This window comes from Setaria italica, chromosome I (genome assembly GCF_000263155.2).
Source record: "Setaria italica strain Yugu1 chromosome I, Setaria_italica_v2.0, whole genome shotgun sequence".
NCBI classification, from domain to species: Eukaryota; Viridiplantae; Streptophyta; class Magnoliopsida; order Poales; family Poaceae; genus Setaria; species Setaria italica.
Window position 1 is genome coordinate 41,694,881 of NC_028450.1, and position 18,630 is coordinate 41,713,510.

Consider the following 18,630-nt stretch of genomic DNA (forward strand, 5'->3'; position numbering starts at 1 on the left):
GGTTGAGCAAAAGGGTGAGACCTGTAAGTATTAGATAAGCAGAAATCAAAAGATAGTGTTCAAAATATGTTTGGTAATTCACAATTTAATCTTTACATCATCACATTTTGCAAAGTTCAAGATCTGATGAACATGAATGTGCTTCGTAATGGCATATTTGATTGTTGCCCACAAAAATGAACAGGAAGCTGGCATTTCTTTAAGTTGATGTAGAAACAAAAGGAATTGCAACTGAAAGTACCAGAAAAGTGGTGCAGCATTTTATATTAGTGTTTGGTTCTCAATAAAGTTCAGTTGTAAAAGCTAAACCTAATTGTGATTAATTTATCCATCCCTAACACCTATCAGACTACCTTACTTTATGGAGATTTTAGCTAATTCCCGAACAAGGTAACACAATTGCACAAACATTACTTACCTCGCAAGCTAGTGGATCTCGAGCTGAGATGCTGGTGACCACTGACCAGACAAACTTGGAAGCATTCATTACAATTGTATCAGTGGAACCTGCGACGCATGCATTTTCTTAGATACTGGAGCATATAGGTAACTGTACAAAAAATATAAAGACTAATTGCGGCATCATGTGCGCATTACCACTTGCATTATCTCCACCACCAACAATGTACCAGTTTTCATCAATCATAGTACCAGCATGGCCACTTCTAGGAGCTATATGTGCACCTTGGGTGTCAGGTTGAGACCACTCCAGCTGTTTACATATATAAAATTACTTAAGCAAGTACTAAAAAAACAACTATCCATCCCTGCATTCATTGGAATCTCAAAGTCTAGTGCTAAACCTTTGTGGAGAGGGAAAAAAAATAGAACTGCTCCCTTCTCATAGAAGTACAATGTAATTTGCGTAGCATGTCTCCATGTCACCTTATGAAGTTATGATACATGGTAGTTTCTTTTAGACATAACAGAATGGAGTTATATCCTATCATTATATTGCAATTACTATTAACTGGGTAAGATTTTGAACTTGGAAGTCCTAAACCAAAAAATACTAATGCGTGTAGTATGATCTGAAGGCATCAATAAGCTATACGAGAACAAGTACCAATGTATGCATCAGGATAAATCCCTGCTTTGGCAAACTTATTTATAAACTTTCAACATAGCTAAACACATAAATGCACTTGTATAACCTAACTTATAAACACCATTCAGTACTTACAGTTTGCAAGTCAAGTAGGTAAAGATCATTGAAGCAAGTAGAGTGAGAAGAGCCACCAAAGATCAGAAGATACTGGTCAGCATAAACAGCAGCTGAGTGATCATACCTAGGAGCCGGACCACCTTTCCTGTTATACAATAGTAAGCAAAGCAATAATCTCAGCAACAGCTCAGAATTACATAAAGATATTTCCAGCATAAGTTGTAAGTGGTTCTTACTCTGTTTTCACTTCTTCCCACATCATTGTCTCCAAGTCAAGTATATGAAAATCATTCAGTAGCCTTCTCTTGTTATCCTCTCCACCAAACATTAGTAATCGAGAACCCAGTAGGGATACAGATTGACCACCTCGAGCTGTCTAATGCAAAGTAAAAAAAAAAAAGAATTCAGCAAGGTCTCAAGTAAACATCTCTAGCACGAATCGCTTTGTTTTGAAGTTCAGAAGAAGAGATTCTTACTGGGACTTTTCCATAAGTATCAAAAGCAGACCAGCTATTGGTTTCCACATCAATAAGCCATACTGCATCCAGAAATTCGGCACTATCATTTACTGAGCTGATTGTAAGGATATACTTGTTAATATTTCTTGGGATGATCTCTCAGTTTTACAAGAACTTTTTTCGAGAATACACAGGAGGAATGCAAAGATACACAATCCTCCCGCGTATTCTGAAAAGTTATGGTAAAACTGAGAGACCATTCCAGGAAATATTAACAAGTTATATTAAATAGGAGAGACAAGTTGCTGTAGCTTATACCAAGTACTGGTAAGAAGCAATGTTTTGGGAAAACGGGGTACATTGATTAAGCACTACCATAGGTAAAAAAAACCACTTACTGAGAACTACATATGTGCCAAGAAAATTGATATGGCAAGATTTTTTTGCTCTAAAAGAAAATTGGAAGGTTCTCCTGAACAAATACCTGAAACCTTATTTGATGATGACGATGACCTCGTGTTCCCAGCTACAACCACTAGATTGTTTTTCCACTTGACCTAAGGAAAAAAAATAGTCAGCATAAAGCATGACAGCTCTTTGGATCGAATGAGTGAATGAGGCTATGGGGCTACAAAACAGTCAAATTTCCACTAAAAAGAAAAGGATGCCGTGCTTACCAAACTGTGGCCAGCTAATGCTGGGAACGACCCACCTGTGGCATTATTTTCATGATTCAGCTGATTTGAGTCCCTGGTAAGATTTAAAGCTGACCACGTGAATGTCCTAAAATCGAAAACCTGGCAAAAAAGGGTCCATGTTCAAATATAGTTATAGGTGAAACACGTGAGACGAGACTAGTTAAAAATATGCGCTAGTGCCAAAGCCAAACCTGGACATCTGATAGAGAGCGGCCGTTGCGACTTCCTCCCACCACATACAGTTTATCTTGAACCACTTGCGCAGCATGCTATCAGGTATTAGCAACATTCAGCAGCATAATCAAAGCAGGGTATAAGGAAAATGCACAGAAACAGGAACCATGGCATCACGCACATGATCGTTAGCCTCTCTACGTTTTACTGAATTCCGGACTTAAAGTTAGCGTTCACCGTGTTGGCATTGGAGGGTAAATATACATTGAATTCATTATGTCGCTCAGCCTTGTATCGATTAAATGTCGAACCAAAGTAAGTAGTGCCGTCGCAGGAACACATAGAGATTACCTACCACGGCAACCGAAGAAAGAGCACTTGGCCCCGGCACAGCATCGCGTGGAAGTAAGTACCTTATAGCGCGCGGACGGGCGCGGCGACCCCCCGGCGGGGTCGAGCAGAACCCAGTGGTCGTACGGCGCCGCAGCAAAGCGGGCGTCGCCGTTGATCCCCTCCCCCATTCCCCACCTCGGATGAATCTGCAGCGAACGAGACCAAATCGAGGCCGCCGTCGAATTGAGCGATCCCGAACCCCGTGGGGGGTGGAAGCTTCCTCGGCCGATCCCGACGCGGGATTCCTTGGCTAGCTTGGGAATGGAGGAATTGACTTGGATCTGTCTGATTCGGAGGGAGGGAGTGGGCTTTCCTGCCTTGTAGCGGTGCGTAAGCGCCTTGAGAAAACGTATCCAACAACGATGCGTAACTGCGATGGTACCATTTGGAATTCAAATGAAAAAAAAATGATGCCATATTTTTATTTGGTTAAATTCCATCCTCTATGCTACATATATATCGTTGGTCCTATAGGTTTAAATGGATTAAATTATTTATATCTTTATAACATTAATTTTATTCTTTGTCGGGATCTGTTTAGCTATGAAATGATTTTTGTTATATTTATTTTAAGATCTACTTACTAACTTAATATATTCCAGAGGATTCTCAATTTAACGAATTAGATTCCCAATATCAACTTGTTTAATATATTCCAGAGGATTCTATAATAATTAATTTATCTATTTAATTAATTTGTTTTAAAAGAACTTTTTATTTAGCTATTTTGCTTTCCCAATTCATGTATAAGTCATTTACTAATTTGCTTATGTTATAAATTCTGAATTTATATATATATATATATATATATATATATTAGTCGCATTTGACAATTGACATGAATCTTTTGAGCTAGTCTGAACCATTAGATTTTCGTAAGATACTACTGTGTATATTTTTAAAAAAATTATGATACTGATTTTTTGTGTGTGCACGGTGAATATTCATCGGACCAACACATGAACCATCAAACGCTCTATAAAATCACGGGGCACCTCTTCTCTTCTCCTCTCACTGGGCATACTACGATTAGTTAGTGGCTCATCACTGACGTAGATCGATCAGGTGCCGTTACAGTAGCCGCGATGACTTCTTGTTGTTGTTGATGTAATTTGTTATTGCCGTGAGCCATATTTTTAGCAAATAGAACTATTATTTGTGAAATATAAATTTTTGAAATATGCCTAACAAAAGAGAACGGAGGGAGTATTTTAATTAGGACAGAGGGAGTATAACAAAAATGTAGTATTAATGTCTTGTGCAGGTGCTAGTCGGTGTATTATTAATAAGACCGTGTCGTACCTGCTGGTGTCATGCAGGGATATGGTGCGTACATCTATGTCCAGGAAACATCTAGTTGCAAACCGTGTTAATGTTTTTGTATCGGGCAAGTGAAAGCATATCCAAATGTGCTCATGGGATATTCCTGTGATGCGCCCGATCGAGCATGTAGCTAACTAATGGTCAGCGGCATGTACAATCCCACTAATTAGCGAATCTATTTCAGTTTATTATATTTGCCGAAGAGAGAAAGTTATAAGTCGATTTGACATTTCTAGTTTTTCTATGCTCCTAAATATACACTAATTAATCTTTTCGATATGTAATAAGTAGTCTTTGGATGGTGTATAATGAGACGAACGAGCAGGACATGATTTTAACCTAACCAACTGGCTGCTTGCGAGCTTAGACAAGCTGAGGATGCAGCCCATCAGGCAGGCGACGAGTGGAGATGATCAATCATTTGTGATGGCTTGTCGGCGAGGACCGAGGAGGGAGTTGCTCGATGTACAAGAGGAGAGGAGAGGATGCAAAAGGATCGGAGGTACCAGGAAGGAATATCCCATCCGGCGAGCTAGTCAGCACCCGCCGTCTTGTTCAGTTCAGCAGGTCCCCATCTCTTGTCTCAGCTAGGCTTCCGAACCAACAAGGCAAAGGCAACAACCTAGTCGGCTCAGCTGGCTCTCCTCCCGCTCCGCTGCCATCCCGGCCCTGTCTCTTACCTTTACTAGCGGCTGCTTATTAGCTAAGCTCTCAATAATAGGATCGACGATCCATCAGAGATATAGATATGGAGGGGGAGGGGGAGGGGGAGGTCGGAGCAGCCATCCTTGGCCCTGCCGCTGCATTACATTTACACGACGGCGGCGGCGGCGGCGACGACGAGCCGCAGCCGGTGTACTGCGCCGTGGGGATTGCCAAGGAAGAATGGAAGGCCAACCTGCAGTGGGTGCTCGCCAACGTCCCCCGGAGCAAGCGCCTCGTCCTCGCGCACCTGCGCCGCCCGCCCTCCCGGATCAACATGAGTGCGTCTCCTTCTTCCTCCTAGCTCCTCAACCAACCAGCCTGCTTTGTTGTTTCATTAATTCAATTTATTTTGGACTCCATAACCAATACTTTTTCTTCTAATCCGATCCACTGTATATATATTCTCCAAAAAAACTATATATTTTCTTTTAATTTGCACCCTAAAATTTCGTGATGAATATTCCAGTTATATATCCTCCTTTTAAGTTCTTGCAATAACTCACAGCACTTGCACCCTACTGCCTTCTCCCTCATCACTATGTGACTATGTCTATGTGCTAGACTAGACTAGGCACCACATTGTATTGCTCTTATTAAGAATAATGGCTACTCAAATTGCTGTCTCCTTCCTGGAAACTAACAAGGACTTTGCTGCTGCACTATGTCCTTGCTGGGGCTGTTTACAATTTTCTATGAAGAAAAGAGAGTCTAATTTGTAATGAAATCAAGATCTCATTCTCAGACACAGGGCTCCTAAAAAATACTGGATTTTTTTGGCAAGCTCCCCACAAGTTGACAGTAGTACAAGAGCATCTCCAGCAGTTTCACTAGTTAATATGGATATCCCAATATCACTTTCACTTTTACTTGAAGAGTTGTTTTTGCAGTCGCCCAATAATCTCATCCCAATCCAACTACCATATTGGAAGAGTCACAACTCTTTCTTTATTGAGAGTTAAGAAGAATTATTGGGTTGTCCCGATAATTATTTGGAAAAGGGAAAGGTAAAGGTCAACTCTCCCAATATGGTAGTTGGATTGGGTAAAGGGAGACTGCTGGAGATGCTCTAACTCTTTACAACCCCCTCTACTTAACTTACTAATCATATGATTATCTTATATGCTATGCGGCATATAAATATTCTGACCCCCACCTTTGGCATTCTGGCCTTTGGAGTTTCAGAGGGCCATTGATCTTGATCAAATTTCAAGTGCCGTTTCCTTTACTTATTCTTGGTAAATTCGTTCATTTCGCGCTACGCGACTGCCTGTTCTGCAAGGTTATCTATTATCTTTAGATGGTTTTGGTAACTCTGGGTGTGTACCTGGTTCCTGTATCCATCTATACAGTCTACTACACCGATTGTTCTTGTGTTTTTGGAAGCCCTATATATAAACGCTTGGGCCCATGGATTATTGCAGTGGGGGCGTGGGTCCCAGTGAGCCAGCTTGCAGATGAGGAGGTGACTGCGTTCAGGCAGCTGGAGGAGGACAAGATCGGCCAAGTCTTAGACGACCTCCTGGACATCTGCAAAAGTCAAAAGGTTGGAACCGGGTCCTGTTTCTTTTGTCTTCGTGACTGTTCTCTATTTCGATTCGCCGTGCTCTGATGATAACTCCCTTCTCTACAGCCGCAGATTCACTGTCCTTGGCAGCTCCGATCTGCTATACATGGCATCTGAATTTTCTGACAGGTTTCTGAAACTCGATCACAGGTCAATGCGAGCAAGATCATCGTCGCGAGCGACGATACTGCCAGGGGCCTTGTACAGCTGGTTGATGATCATGGGGTCACCGAGCTCATCATGGGCGCAGCATCTGATCGGGCCTACACCAGGTACGGCTCTTCTTTATTTCGACACATACAGCCATACAGGTTCAGTTATGATTGATGCCGCCATTGGGCCGTTCATCCTAGTGTCTGTGTTCTTTCTTGAATTGTTTTGTTTTTCTTTCCTCCTCCGAAAGACCTTTCTTGCATTGCTCGATATGATACCTGCTTGGTGTGCCTGAATTCGATCAGATGTAGTAATCCATGTTGATGCAATGTGATGTTAGGAAGATGCGGGCACCAAGGTCTAAGAAAGCACTGATGGTGCAGAGGAAGGCGAATCCGTCTTGCAAGATCTGGTTTGTCTGCAAGGGAAACCTTATTTGCACCAGGTATCGAATTGCACTCCAAATGGCGGGGACATTTGCACTTTACTTTTGCCTGCAATGCAATTGCTGTTGCCGAAGCAGAATTAGAACCTGTGGCAGCATTGACATAACTGAAGGCTGTGTTGGATTGTGACCTATCTGTCTGAAAGTTTGACATTCTTCTAGGAGCTTTGTTGCTGATTTCACACCAAGAAAAACCGAATAGATTTCTTGTTTTAGTCTTGGTCAAAATTCTTTTTTTCCTTAAAAAAAGAATATCTTGTTTTAGTAGCTAGTACTACAAGGCACTTATATTTCCAAATTACCGTACCTAATCTGCCATACGTAGGGAGGCCAGCGAGGGGGCACACCGAGCAGAATCATCGACAACTAGCACAAGTCCCAGGTCAAGCACTTCTGACTACTCAAGATCGAAATCCTCACCGCGCCTGCACAACGAGACATTCAGCACGCAAGAATCAAACGACCCGGCAACATCATCAGTTGATGAGACTCCTGCAACTACAAGGTGGGGCGACCACACCATGGAGGGTTTAGATAATCATCATGCAACTGCCCCGACGACGGCTTCAGTGTCTGAAATCGTCGAGTCCGGAGAGGAAGCAGCTGCTGAGCAGCTGGTGCATGGGGTCCAAGAGGATCAGTTGTTGATTCCGTTTGGCCAGGATGCTGGTGAGATGGATGACGCCTTGTATGAGAAACTCAAGGATGCGCTCGTGGAGGCCGAGAACCTGAGGCAGGAGGCGTACGAAGAGACTCGCCGGCGTCAGATGGCCGAGCGCGAGCTCGCCGAGGCGTCCAAGATGGTAAGCAAGCGCAAGAATCGTCAAACTTCTTCTTAATATAATTCATACGTGCGTGTTTGAGAAACAAAAAGAATCGTGAAACTATAATTAAATGCATGCCTGAACCACATGTAATGGGAATGCAGGCCGATGACGCAGAGAGGTCGTACCGGAGAGAGGCGGGGCAGCGGAAGGAGATGGAGGACACGCTGGGCAGAGAGCGCGCGGCGATGGAGCACGACAGGCGAGAGCTCCACGACATACTGGACAAGATACGCAAGGTGGACGAGCGGAGCGCCGAGCTGGAGCTCCAGATCACAAACTCGGAGCGCATGATGACCGACCTCGAGGCCAGGCTCTCGGAGTCGTGCAGCCTCCTCGGCACGCTCCGGCCCCGGCAAGCGGCGACGACGGCGAGGGAGGAGGAAATCGACGGTGAGCGCCAGCAGCTGGTAGTGGGAGCGGCAAGCTCCTCCTTGCGGCGGCTCGGTTACGCGGAGCTGGACGAGGCCACCAATCATTTCGATGAGTCTGCAAGGGTCGACGGCGGCGGCGGCGGCGGCCGGGGCAAAGTGTACAGAGCGGAGCTGCGCGGCATGGCGGTGGCCGTGAAGGTATTGGGCCGCGACGTGGCCGTGGACGAGGACCGGTTCGCCCGTGAGGTGGAAAGGATCAGCGGCGTGAGGCACCCGAACCTGGCGGCGCTCGTGGGCGCGTGCCCGGAGGCGCGCGCCGTCGCGTACGAGCTCGTCCCGGGCGGGAGCCTGGAGGACCACCTCGACCTCGCCGCCGGCGGCGACTGCAGCCTGCCGTGGCGCGCGCGCTGCGGCATCGCGTACGGGGCGTGCTCCGCGTTGTCCTTCCTCCACTCCACCTCCTCCGCGCCGCCGCGGGCGGACGTGAGGCCGGCGAGCATCCTCGTGGTTGGGTCCTCCTCGTGCAAGCTGGCCGGGCTCGGCACGCGCGGGCTCGTCGTCGACCACCCCGGGGGCGCGTCGTCGCGGCCGGCGCTGGCGTACGCGGACCCAAGCTACCTGGCGGCGGCGGCGGGGGAGGTCCAGCAGCAGTGCGACGCCGACGTGTACTCGCTGGGCGTGGTGCTCCTCCGGCTGGCGACCGGGATGCCGGCGTTCCTGGCAAGGAAAGCTGCGCGGGAGGCCGCGGGCGGCGGCAGGGCGTGGCGCGAGGTGGTGGACGCGTGCTGGCCGGCGGAGCGCGGGCGGGAGGTGGCGCTGCTGGGGCTGAGATGCTGCGCGAGGTCGAGGCGCGAGCTGCTGGAGGAGGCCCGGGGCGTGCTGGAGGCCGCGTTGATGAGCAGCGCGCCGCCGAGCAGCGTGGCCGAGCCCGACGACGGCGCGCCGTCCTACTTGGTGTGCCCGATACTCAAGGAGGTGATGCGGGACCCGCAGATCGCCGGCGACGGGTTCACGTACGAGGCGGAGGCCATCGAGGAGTGGCTGCGCAGCGGGCGCGACACGTCGCCCATGACCAACCTCAAGCTCCCGACCACCAAGCTCATCCCCAACCACGCGCTGCGCGCCGCCATCCACCAGTGGCATAAGGCTTTGACGCCACGTACAGAGACACGATATGAATAAGGACGTTTTTTTTCTCTTACGCGACGCGATGATGAGATACTAGCTCGATGATCACTAGACGTTGTCTCTTTCTTTTTTCCTCTTTGCAAAAAGGAAATGTTTGTGGTTGTGTGAGTGTGTTAGATTTTTGCGATGCACACTCAGTCGCTGAAAAATAGCCGTATGCAAAGTTGAAGTTATTTTTGTTGTAAATTAAATTTGTTCAATTTTGACCACGTTTATAGAAAAAACATGACAACATCTATATTATAAAATACATGAATATATTCGACGGTTGATTTAAGGAAATAATTTTGTATTGTAAATGTTTTTTTTTATGAATTTGTCAAAGTTGAAGTTTGACTTGGAACAAAGAAAGATAAGTAACTAAAAGATCCATTTTTCTCGGAGAGGCGAACATGGGGACTACGCGGCGACTGGGTGGCGACCATGGTTTCACCGGCGTCCCATGATCGCCCTTGGACTCTCCAACATCTGTGGGAAGATGCTCTACGCCAGGACGGTGCTGAGGTTTGTTGTGGTGTCAGTGTTGGTGAGGTTAGTCCATCTACTCTGCGATAGCCTATATCCTCTATGATAGGGTTATCATGAGAGGTTTTTACTTCTGCGGGAAGGAAAGTGGTGTTTGAGTTTGACATGGGGAAAGAGTCGTGGGAAATCCAATCTTATTTTTTCGGATACCTATATCCTTGCCTGGTGATCAGTTCAATATGCGGGTTCAAGATCTCCATTTGCTATTCTAGGGTTTCGACTTTTCTTTCGCTGTCTAGTTTTGCATCTACAGTGGGGGTGATCAAGAGGAACCCGGTGAGGGATCTGTCCACCTGAAGTTGTGATTGAAACTAGTGTCGGAAGGAGTTGCTACCTTACGACGTGCTGATAGACGCTACTCGTAAAGATCAGGAGGGGATGAAGAAAGGTGTAGGAGAGCTTCTCGGCAACCCTGTATTGCTGAAGGAAGGTGATAAGGTGGTCTTGGTGCCAGAAGCAATGGTGGCAAAGACGGAAGTTCCTATTCCAGAGGCCATGGAGGAAGAGGAATTCTATTGGCATGGAGGAGGGCACGAAAAAGTGGTATGCGATGGCAAGATACTATTCCGGGCAAAGTTCTAAAGGTATGTTTGATGAGATGGGAGTAGCATGGAAGTTACACAAGCAAATTGATATCACAAACCTGGAGGATAACAGATTTATCTTGGAGTTTGATAAAGAAGATAAGTACAACTATGTGCTCAATGAGGGTCCTTGGAAGCACAAGGGTGACGCGTTGATTGTTGTTCTGTCAGTCGTCCATCAGATATTGTCATTGACTCAATTGATCTATGGTTACGTTTCTATGATGTACCTGTAACCTTGATGACAAAGGCGTTTGCAGGGGTTCTGGCCAAAAAGGTAAGCAACAAAGTGCTGGAGGTAGGGGGAGCGGTCAGAAATTTTCTGAGGGCAAAAGTGGCTTATCCACTTGAGAAGGCGCTGAAGCTAACGGTGGAAGCAAATATTAAGGAGAAAGGCATGATGCAATTCGAGGTGAGGTATGAGAATGTCCTGTACTTTGAGGGATCAATCAGGTTTCTTCGAAAATACTGGATGGAACTGTGCAGTATCCGTCAACAGGGAGACCACAACGACCCTAAAGGTAAGAAATTTGTTTCTGATTCCTTGGGTGCATGGAAGAAAAGTAGACCGGAAAGTGAGGCGACCAGGTGGACTGCGCCGCAGGAAGGATGGCTAAAAGTTAACGCAGATGGTGCCCTTGATGATAACTCCGGGGAGGGAGGCATTGGGGTTGTCATTCGGGACTCAAGGGAGAAGTGCAGCTCACTGTGTGGCGATACGTTCAGCTAGACGGGATGCGAAAGAGATGGAAGCTCTGGCATACAAAGAAGAACTAATGTTGGCTGCAGAATGGTGTCAATAGAGTGTGGTCCTTGAGACGGATTGTAGCTCCGTTGCTACCATGTTGGCCAAAAGAAATAGAGGGAGCACGCTCTTGAGACGGATTGTAGCTCCGTTGCTACCATGTTGGCCAAAAGAAATAGAGGGATGTCGATAATAAGCTTCATTATAGATGATGCCCAGTGGAAGGTGTTCCACGAGAGAAGAGAGAGTAATAGTGTAGCACATGAACTTGCACAATTGGCAAAGTGAACGTGTCATTCAATTCGCTGCCCTCTGTGTTGAGAAAATTATTGATCGGGAATGTACCTGAGTAATAAAAATCTCTCTTCTCCGCGAAAAAAGCAAAATGAGTAGTATGTAAAAAACGGGAGGGAATAATATTGCTTAAGTGCCGGAAATGTTTTTTAGTTTAATTAAGAACTCTTTTCAGCCTTTCTTTTCCGGAAAAAGAAAAGAAAGAAAACAAAACCATTGGCTGGGGCTGACTGCTGCCGAGTGCCGTGTCGCACCGCAACTGACGTGCGGGAAGGGAGAAGGGACTGACCGGTGGGCCCCACACCCGTATACCATTTGACTGGGCCGATAAGACCAACAAATCAAACCCTGCTGTTGAGTGCTGAAACTGAAACAAACGACGAAAGCGGAGGAAAAAGCGAGGCCTTGTAACAGAGGGCTAGATCCCCGCCGCGCGCAATCCAAATCCAATCTCCTCCCCTCTCCTCTGATGGCCCGCAGCTCGCCGGCGGTTCTGCTCCTGCTGGCGGCGCTCGCGGGCGTCGCCGCCGCCGGGGACATCGTCCACCAGGACGACGAGGCCCCAAAGATCCCCGGCTGCAACAACGATTTCGTGCTGGTAAGACTAGGACCCCCTTGCTTGTTCACCTGCTTTCTCTTTCTCTGCGTCGACTCGACTCGAGCAGCCGATCCATGTGCGGGCTTGGGGCCCTGGCTGGCGCCACCCCAATTTTGGCTACGATTGCTTCATCTTTGGATTAGGGGAGGTCATTTCCTTAGACTCTCGCATACAGGCGTATCCCACTCAGCAGCAGCTTTGCTTGTATGCTACCGGCCTACCGGGGGGGGGGGGGGGCTGATTCGTCTATGCATGCGCTGTTTGTTTAGGGATTAACTATATATGGTCCGTTTTGCATTAGTGCTTTTACGCAGACAATCAATGTAGCATTCAGGCTCATGATGGGTCGTCCAGATGCTTTGACGTAGGCTAATTATTTCATATGTGTATGGCTTTTACAACTTTTTAAGTTTCAACGCTGGGAATTGGGAATTCTATTTGTTATAAATTGGCCACACCCCTGTTACCTGGTTGAATTCAGATAAAGTCTAGCTTTAGTGTGAGTTTATTCGATTGGACTAAGCTGATGGAATTCCCTCCTTGAGGATCATCTAGATATTGATTATTCTGATCACTGATCACTGGTCTCGTTGAGGATCATCTGGACATTCTGATAACTGGTTATACTCTGTTTGCTGCTCAAGACTTCCCTAAATTTAGTCTCATGTTGAGATGCCTAAGAATCACATGGGATGGGACTGCTGTGAACTCATCAAAGGCTTCCATCCATTGTCGTTTCTTTCCTTGTTTCAGCCCCAGGAATGGCTATGATTACTTCATCTACTGCAGAACGAATCCAGTGGTACTCATTAACCGCCCCCTGTATATCTAGCTGTCTTTTAGTGTCTCAATCTAATCTGTTATCGGGGTGTCCATGTTTATCTTGGTGCTCCATCTGGTTCAGTATTCCCACATCTGAAGGCCGCATGTTTAGCTAGCTAATATGCTTCTCAGGGCCGATTGCAGTTTCCTGAGTTAAGGTGCTTGGTTTGTTGGTAACTAAGTAATCAGCTAGAGCCACAAGTCGTGCACATTATACTTGAAGTTCGGTTGGTATCTTCACTTTGGAAATTTTGAAGTTCTAAGATCTAAAAGCAGTGGTGAACGTTTGTATTCTTTATCACGTTGCTTTTATTTTCTACAATCACCGGTTTTCCCCATTTCTTTTGTCAGGTAAAAGTGCAGACCTGGGTCAACAAGAGAGAGAAAGATGAATTTGTTGGTGTTGGTGCTCGGTTTGGCCCCAAGATAGAGTCAAAGGAAAAGCATGCCAACCGAACAAGACTATTGTTAGCAGATCCTTCTGATTGCTGCACCCCTCCCAAAGAGAAGGTTGCCTTTCTGGAAATGATAATTTAGTTATCTAGTGTTCCTCCTGTTGTGTTATGCATTGTTACCTAGTGATTTCTTATTCTTTTATTAGGTTGCTGGAGATATTTTATTAGTGGAGAGGGGGAACTGTAAGTTCACTACAAAGGCTAAGGTTGCTGAATCTGCTGGTGCTTCTGCCATTATAATCATCAACGATAAGCATGGTATGCGTTGTATATGAAATCCGTTCCTGGCTTCATCGAAAGTTCTACTTACAATTCTTTCCAGTCATGTGTTGAAGTACCATGTAAGCAGCTGATGAAGTGAGGGATGGGATTAGCTTAGTCATTTGGTCATGCCGAACATATACGATTTCTCATCACTAGAATGGTTTTTATTACCTTTCTACCCTTTTTGGTGTTTATCCCTCTTTTCTCTGAGGTCCGTGGTCATCTTTTGTAAGATTAATCCATTAAGCATCTGTGTTTTTCCATGTCTATATCTGCTATTACAAATTCTTTATTTTACAACCTGTGGTGTCTATTTTCGAGGTTTTCTTGGTCTTTTTACTTTGAGTTTGACATACTCATGTCTTAGCAATAAACCTACTCATGTCTTAGCAATAAACCTAAATCACTTGGTTCCTTTGCAGACTCCCGATTTGTAATCTTTTTTCATTTGCTACCTTTATCCATGTCAAGGACACTTGTTATTTATGTTGTATGTAAACGCATATAGCATTTTAATGTATATACATGAACGCTTCTGTGGGTTTTTAGTTGTCTTCTGAGTTCTGACATGTGTGTTGCGCATCCACCTGCAGAGTTATACAAGATGGTATGTGAGCGCAATGAAACAGATCTAGATATCGGTATACCTGCGGTTCTTCTGCCAAAAGATGCAGGCACTAAATTACAAAGTCTCCTCTCGAGTGGTGAAGGTATTTTTTTATATCTTCTGTTATTCAATGCTTTGTATCATATCCTTGTGAGTATGCGTGTGCATATGCTTCTTTAAATTTTTATATTTGTGCCAATTTGAGAATTGTGTATTTGTTTTAGTGTAAGATAGTTAACAGGCTGCATTTTTCCTTATTTTTTCAGTCTTAGTGCAGCTGTACTCTCCAGATCGTCCCCTGGTTGATACTGCAGAAGTGTTTCTATGGCTTATGGCAGTTGGTACCATTCTTTGTGCATCATATTGGTCAGCATGGAGTGCCCGAGAAGCAGATATTGAACAAGAGAAGCTTCTGAAGGTTCTAAACCCATATCTTGTTTGATTTCTTATGGTTGGTTACTTGGTTTTTGCCTACTTGAAAAGTCAAAATGACATGATATTTGTATAGGATGGCCATGAAATTCCACCAAACCTTGAGGCTGGAGGTTCTAGTGGTACGGTAGATATCAACATGGCATCGGCAATACTGTTTGTTGTGATCGCATCATGCTTCTTGATAACGCTCTACAGGCTGATGTCTCATTGGTTTTTGGAGCTTCTGGTGGTTATCTTCTGCATCGGTGGTGTAGAGGTGTGGACCATTTCATTTTTCTTTCTGGTATTGTGTTTAACTTGCTTATTTGTTTTCAAAAACTAAAACGCCCAAATGACCGTATCACAATCTTCTTTGAAAAGATGGTTTCAGTTTTAGGAGAACGTTGAGACACTTCCGTCGTTTCTGTAATGTGTAACTTTGGACATGCAAGAACTAGCACAAATTGGCCAAAGAGCTTTATGGCGATTTTGGAATGGCCGAGTGTAATGATGTGTCTACTAGATAGCACTACAAATCATTGTTGATTCTGTTGGTTGGTACTTATAATATACTTTGCGTTCCATTTCTTGAGCTCCTGTGATGTTTTCTTTCCCTTTTGTGTGCAGGGTCTGCAAACATGCTTGGTGGCCTTACTGTCAATGTCAAGGTATGCTCCTCAAAGTTTTTTTTTCTTTTTCTGAGTCAAGTTGCGTTTTTAGACATTTCTTAGCTGTCTTTTTTGTATTAGATTTTGCAGCTATGTGTATTTTTCTTACTGTTACTAACTCGAATTCGTTGGATCTTTCAGGCGGTTTAAACCTGCTGCAGAATCCTTTGTGAAAGTGCCATTTTTCGGAGCTGTTTCATATCTTACACTGGCAGTTTGTCCATTTTGCATTGTATTTGCTGTTCTGTGGGGTGTCTATCGCCGTTGGCGCTATGCTTGGATTGGGCAAGATATTCTTGTGAGTGTAGTTTGTTTTCAATGTTTTTTGTTGAGATTAATTTGTGATCATTAATATCTTATTTGATGGTCTTTAGGGTATTACTTTGATTGTTACAGTCATCCAAATTGTTAGAATACCTAACCTCAAGGTAATTGTTCCTCTTGGTGTACGCTTTCCCTTCAGTTAAGCGACTGGTACTGACTCCTGTTCTTGCCTGGTAACTGTCAGGTGGGTTCTGCCCTCCTGAGTTGTGCCTTCTTATATGACATCTTCTGGGTTTTTATCTCCAAGATGTTGTTCCATGAAAGTGTGATGATTGTGGTACGTATGAATGACCATTGTGTTGCAATGCCATCAACTAGACCATCTAGTTTTTTTTTCTCTTTTATGGTCTGCTAGATATCTAGCTATGCTTGTGATCTGCTTGCAGGTTGCACGTGGTGATAAGACTGACGAAGATGGTGTACCCATGCTGTTAAAGATTCCACGGATGTTTGATCCATGGGGTGGATACAGTATCATAGGCTTTGGCGATATCCTTCTTCCTGGGCTGTTGATTGCTTTTGCATTAAGGTTAGTTGCAATTTTTTTCGCAACGTTCATCTATCTGTACCAGTGGGCATATCAGATAATTTCAGAAGTAGATGCGAACTACAAGTACATCTCGAACTAGTTATGACTTATGAAGTACCTTTCTCTCCCACTCACTCTAGGTATGATTGGGCTGCCAAGAAGACCTTGCAATCCGGCTACTTTTTGTGGTCAATGGTGGCATATGGTTCTGGTAATGTATCATTACTTCCTTTTCAATTTTTAAACATGTGTGCTAGCACATTCAATTAAAATGTGATGTCAGTGGATGAATGCAATTCTTCGATGTACTGATAAAAGTATTTCTAAATGATGCCTCGTGTATGAACTCCTAAAACGGATATGCTTGGCAGCGCAAGCATCTGTTATTTGATAGTTGAAGTGGTGAAATTAGAAAAGATTGAATTAACAGTACTTGATCCTTTATCCTTTTTTTAAATGAAAAATGCACTTCTTCGTTTGACCTTTTTTGGCATATGGTTGCATCTTAGCAATCTATCTTTCAAATGGGACCGCAGAATTCCCATCTGCTCATTGTTGCTAGTTGCTGCACCTTCTATTATCTGAATTTCTCATTATCTTAATGCTATCTAACTCAAACAGCTTCCTGTGCATGAAAGAAAGCTTGCATGGTTGCTATATGTTCTGTTGATTTGTTGAATGCATAAATTTCCATCCTATTAAGAAATTCACCTTTGTTTTTTTTTCTCGAACACGCAGGAGAGCTGCGTATCTTTGTATTAAGAAGAAGAAACTCCACCTTGGTTGGATATGGATTTCAATTATATGAAAAAAGCAGTTTTGTGTTAGCTAGCTCATTAAGATGACTGAACATTTCCTGTTTATGTGGATATGAGTATTCTGCCGAACTTTTTGTGCGCGCAATATCATGATGTTGTTTGACCATAGTCTGTCATACCATGTTTTTTCCCTTTTCAGGTCTCCTAATTACATATGTTGCCTTGAACCTTATGGATGGCCATGGCCAGCCAGCTCTTCTTTATATTGTGCCTTTCACGATCGGTAAGTAACGCCTTGCCCCTTTTGACGCGACGAATTTCATGTCTTCTGGTTAGGCTCCTGTTTTTTTTTTAAAAAAAAATCAAATTATTACCAAATCCGTGTAGGTACCTTCTTGGCGCTGGGCCTGAAGAGAGGTGAACTCAGAAACCTGTGGACAAGAGGACAGCCAGAGAGGGCGTGTACGCATACACATCCATCCCCGAAGGACTCGGCTGATCCAGTAAGCTCGTCGTGATAAATAAGGCTTACGGCTAAACGCCCACTAAGATGGCCCTTACGTACGTTTTTCTTGGGTGATGGTGTGTGACGTCGTGGGAGGACTCGGCTGATTTTTAATGTAACCTAAATAGGATGCGACCCCTGAGATATTGCGATCCACGTTGTATAATGTATAGTAGGTAGTGTATATATGTAGTAAAAAGCTCTGATGTATGTATAAAAGATGCGGGGAACGCGTAGGAGCTTATAGCTCGGTATTTCCCAGCAAGCAGGAACTGTATGTGATGTGCCTGACGATTATGTCTGAGTGCGTGTGGATCTCAATTTACGCACGGTTTGCAAACTGTTTGTTGATCTTTCCAGGTGCCTTTTTCTTTCTTTCTTTCTTTCTTTCTTTCTTTAGAAATGGAAAGAAACGCTAGTAACATAGTAGTAAAGGCAAATGTTTTTCTATCTAAGAGGTGCTGTCTGTTTCTCGATTCTACGTCAACGTTAGGTTTCGTTGTAAGCTGTTTCTCGGTTCTACGTCGACGCTAGGTTTTGCTGTAAGGTTTTGGCGACTTCTTGACCGTGTGTATGGTGGTACGGGCTGCGGTAAGATTTCGGTTCTATTGTTGAGGTGTTGTGAGGAGTGGAGTTCGGCGACGGTTGATTGCCCAATTCAACCGGTCGATGTGTTGTAGAGTTGAGTTGCGTGTGAGGGCGTGGTGCGGCATGCGTTGAGGATCCAATCTAATCATCATCTTTATTAATATAATCAGCAGGTCTATTCGTTCGAAAATAAGAGATCAAGTGCGCCTGGCATTCCGAATCAATTGTTTTTTGTGCAGGTGAGGTGAGGTCGCAGCCGGAGGGGGGGTGGCGCGGTGTGCGGCCAGCGATGAAGCAGCGGCTGCCGTCCCACGCCATCGCTGTCCCCGCCCTCTTGTGCTTGACTGCCTCCTTTTCTGTGATTTCTGAGATGGGTGAGTGGTTGTGCCTTGCAAAGCCTAGCTAGCTGCTAGCGTTTGGTTTCATTTGTTGGCTAGTGCCTCCTGATTCCCATGATCATGCATCACGTCCTGCTGTCCCACTTTA

At 44.8% G+C, this 18,630-nt stretch overlaps 3 protein-coding genes across 7 annotated transcripts in view; 2 read left to right on the forward strand and 1 right to left on the reverse strand.

The window, feature by feature from the left end:
• The window catches only part of LOC101766410 (acyl-CoA-binding domain-containing protein 4), a 4,268-nt gene extending 1,071 nt beyond the window's left edge, over positions 1-3,197 (reverse strand). The window contains 9 exon segments of the mRNA XM_012843214.2: positions 388-507; positions 598-712; positions 1,184-1,310; positions 1,402-1,541; positions 1,642-1,703; positions 2,108-2,180; positions 2,301-2,420; positions 2,513-2,590; positions 2,909-3,197. Coding sequence (XP_012698668.1) covers positions 388-507; positions 598-712; positions 1,184-1,310; positions 1,402-1,541; positions 1,642-1,703; positions 2,108-2,180; positions 2,301-2,420; positions 2,513-2,590; positions 2,909-3,016 — 943 coding nt within the window. The 5' untranslated portion in view covers positions 3,017-3,197.
• A 1,462-nt stretch (positions 3,198-4,659) lies between these two features.
• Positions 4,660-9,746, forward strand: LOC101767639 (U-box domain-containing protein 33). 5 transcript variants are annotated; one of them, XM_004954391.4, is made up of 6 exons: positions 4,660-5,194; positions 6,338-6,459; positions 6,631-6,752; positions 6,974-7,078; positions 7,413-7,881; positions 8,007-9,746. In XM_004954391.4, exons 1-6 carry the CDS (start codon positions 4,960-4,962, stop codon positions 9,456-9,458), a joined length of 2,505 nt encoding a protein of 834 aa, XP_004954448.1. In that variant the 5' UTR covers positions 4,660-4,959; the 3' UTR covers positions 9,459-9,746. The 5 variants fall into 5 exon arrangements, with proteins under 5 accessions (XP_004954448.1, XP_004954447.1, XP_022679074.1 ...); XM_004954390.4 differs by having other exon boundaries at positions 4,664-5,194; positions 7,404-7,881; XM_022823339.1 differs by lacking the exon at positions 4,660-5,194 and having other exon boundaries at positions 6,547-6,752; positions 7,404-7,881.
• Positions 9,747-11,950: 2,204 nt separating this feature from the next.
• On the forward strand, positions 11,951-17,911 carry LOC101767244 (signal peptide peptidase-like 4). Its single transcript, XM_004954389.3, has 14 exons — positions 11,951-12,210; positions 13,384-13,542; positions 13,634-13,745; positions 14,345-14,461; positions 14,625-14,776; positions 14,867-15,049; positions 15,400-15,440; positions 15,582-15,738; positions 15,815-15,868; positions 15,949-16,041; positions 16,151-16,293; positions 16,434-16,504; positions 17,251-17,334; positions 17,439-17,911. Exons 1-14 carry the CDS (start codon positions 12,082-12,084, stop codon positions 17,567-17,569), a joined length of 1,626 nt encoding a protein of 541 aa, XP_004954446.1. The 5' UTR covers positions 11,951-12,081; the 3' UTR covers positions 17,570-17,911.
• The last annotated feature ends 719 nt before the right edge of the window (positions 17,912-18,630 follow it).

Excerpts from the sequence above, each read along its gene's own strand:
- LOC101767639 (XM_004954390.4), top strand. The coding sequence starts at position 4,960 with ATGGAGGGGGAGGGGGAGGGGGAGGTCGGAGCAGCCATCCTTGGCCCT. Across the intron at positions 6,460-6,630 it reads ACATCTGCAAAAGTCAAAAG|GTCAATGCGAGCAAGATCAT; the intron begins GTTGGAACCGGG and ends ACTCGATCACAG. Across the intron at positions 6,753-6,973 it reads TCTGATCGGGCCTACACCAG|GAAGATGCGGGCACCAAGGT; the intron begins GTACGGCTCTTC and ends ATGTGATGTTAG.
- LOC101767244 (XM_004954389.3), top strand. The coding sequence starts at position 12,082 with ATGGCCCGCAGCTCGCCGGCGGTTCTGCTCCTGCTGGCGGCGCTCGCG. Across the intron at positions 14,462-14,624 it reads TCTCCTCTCGAGTGGTGAAG|TCTTAGTGCAGCTGTACTCT; the intron begins GTATTTTTTTAT and ends TTATTTTTTCAG. Across the intron at positions 16,294-16,433 it reads TTGATTGCTTTTGCATTAAG|GTATGATTGGGCTGCCAAGA; the intron begins GTTAGTTGCAAT and ends CACTCACTCTAG.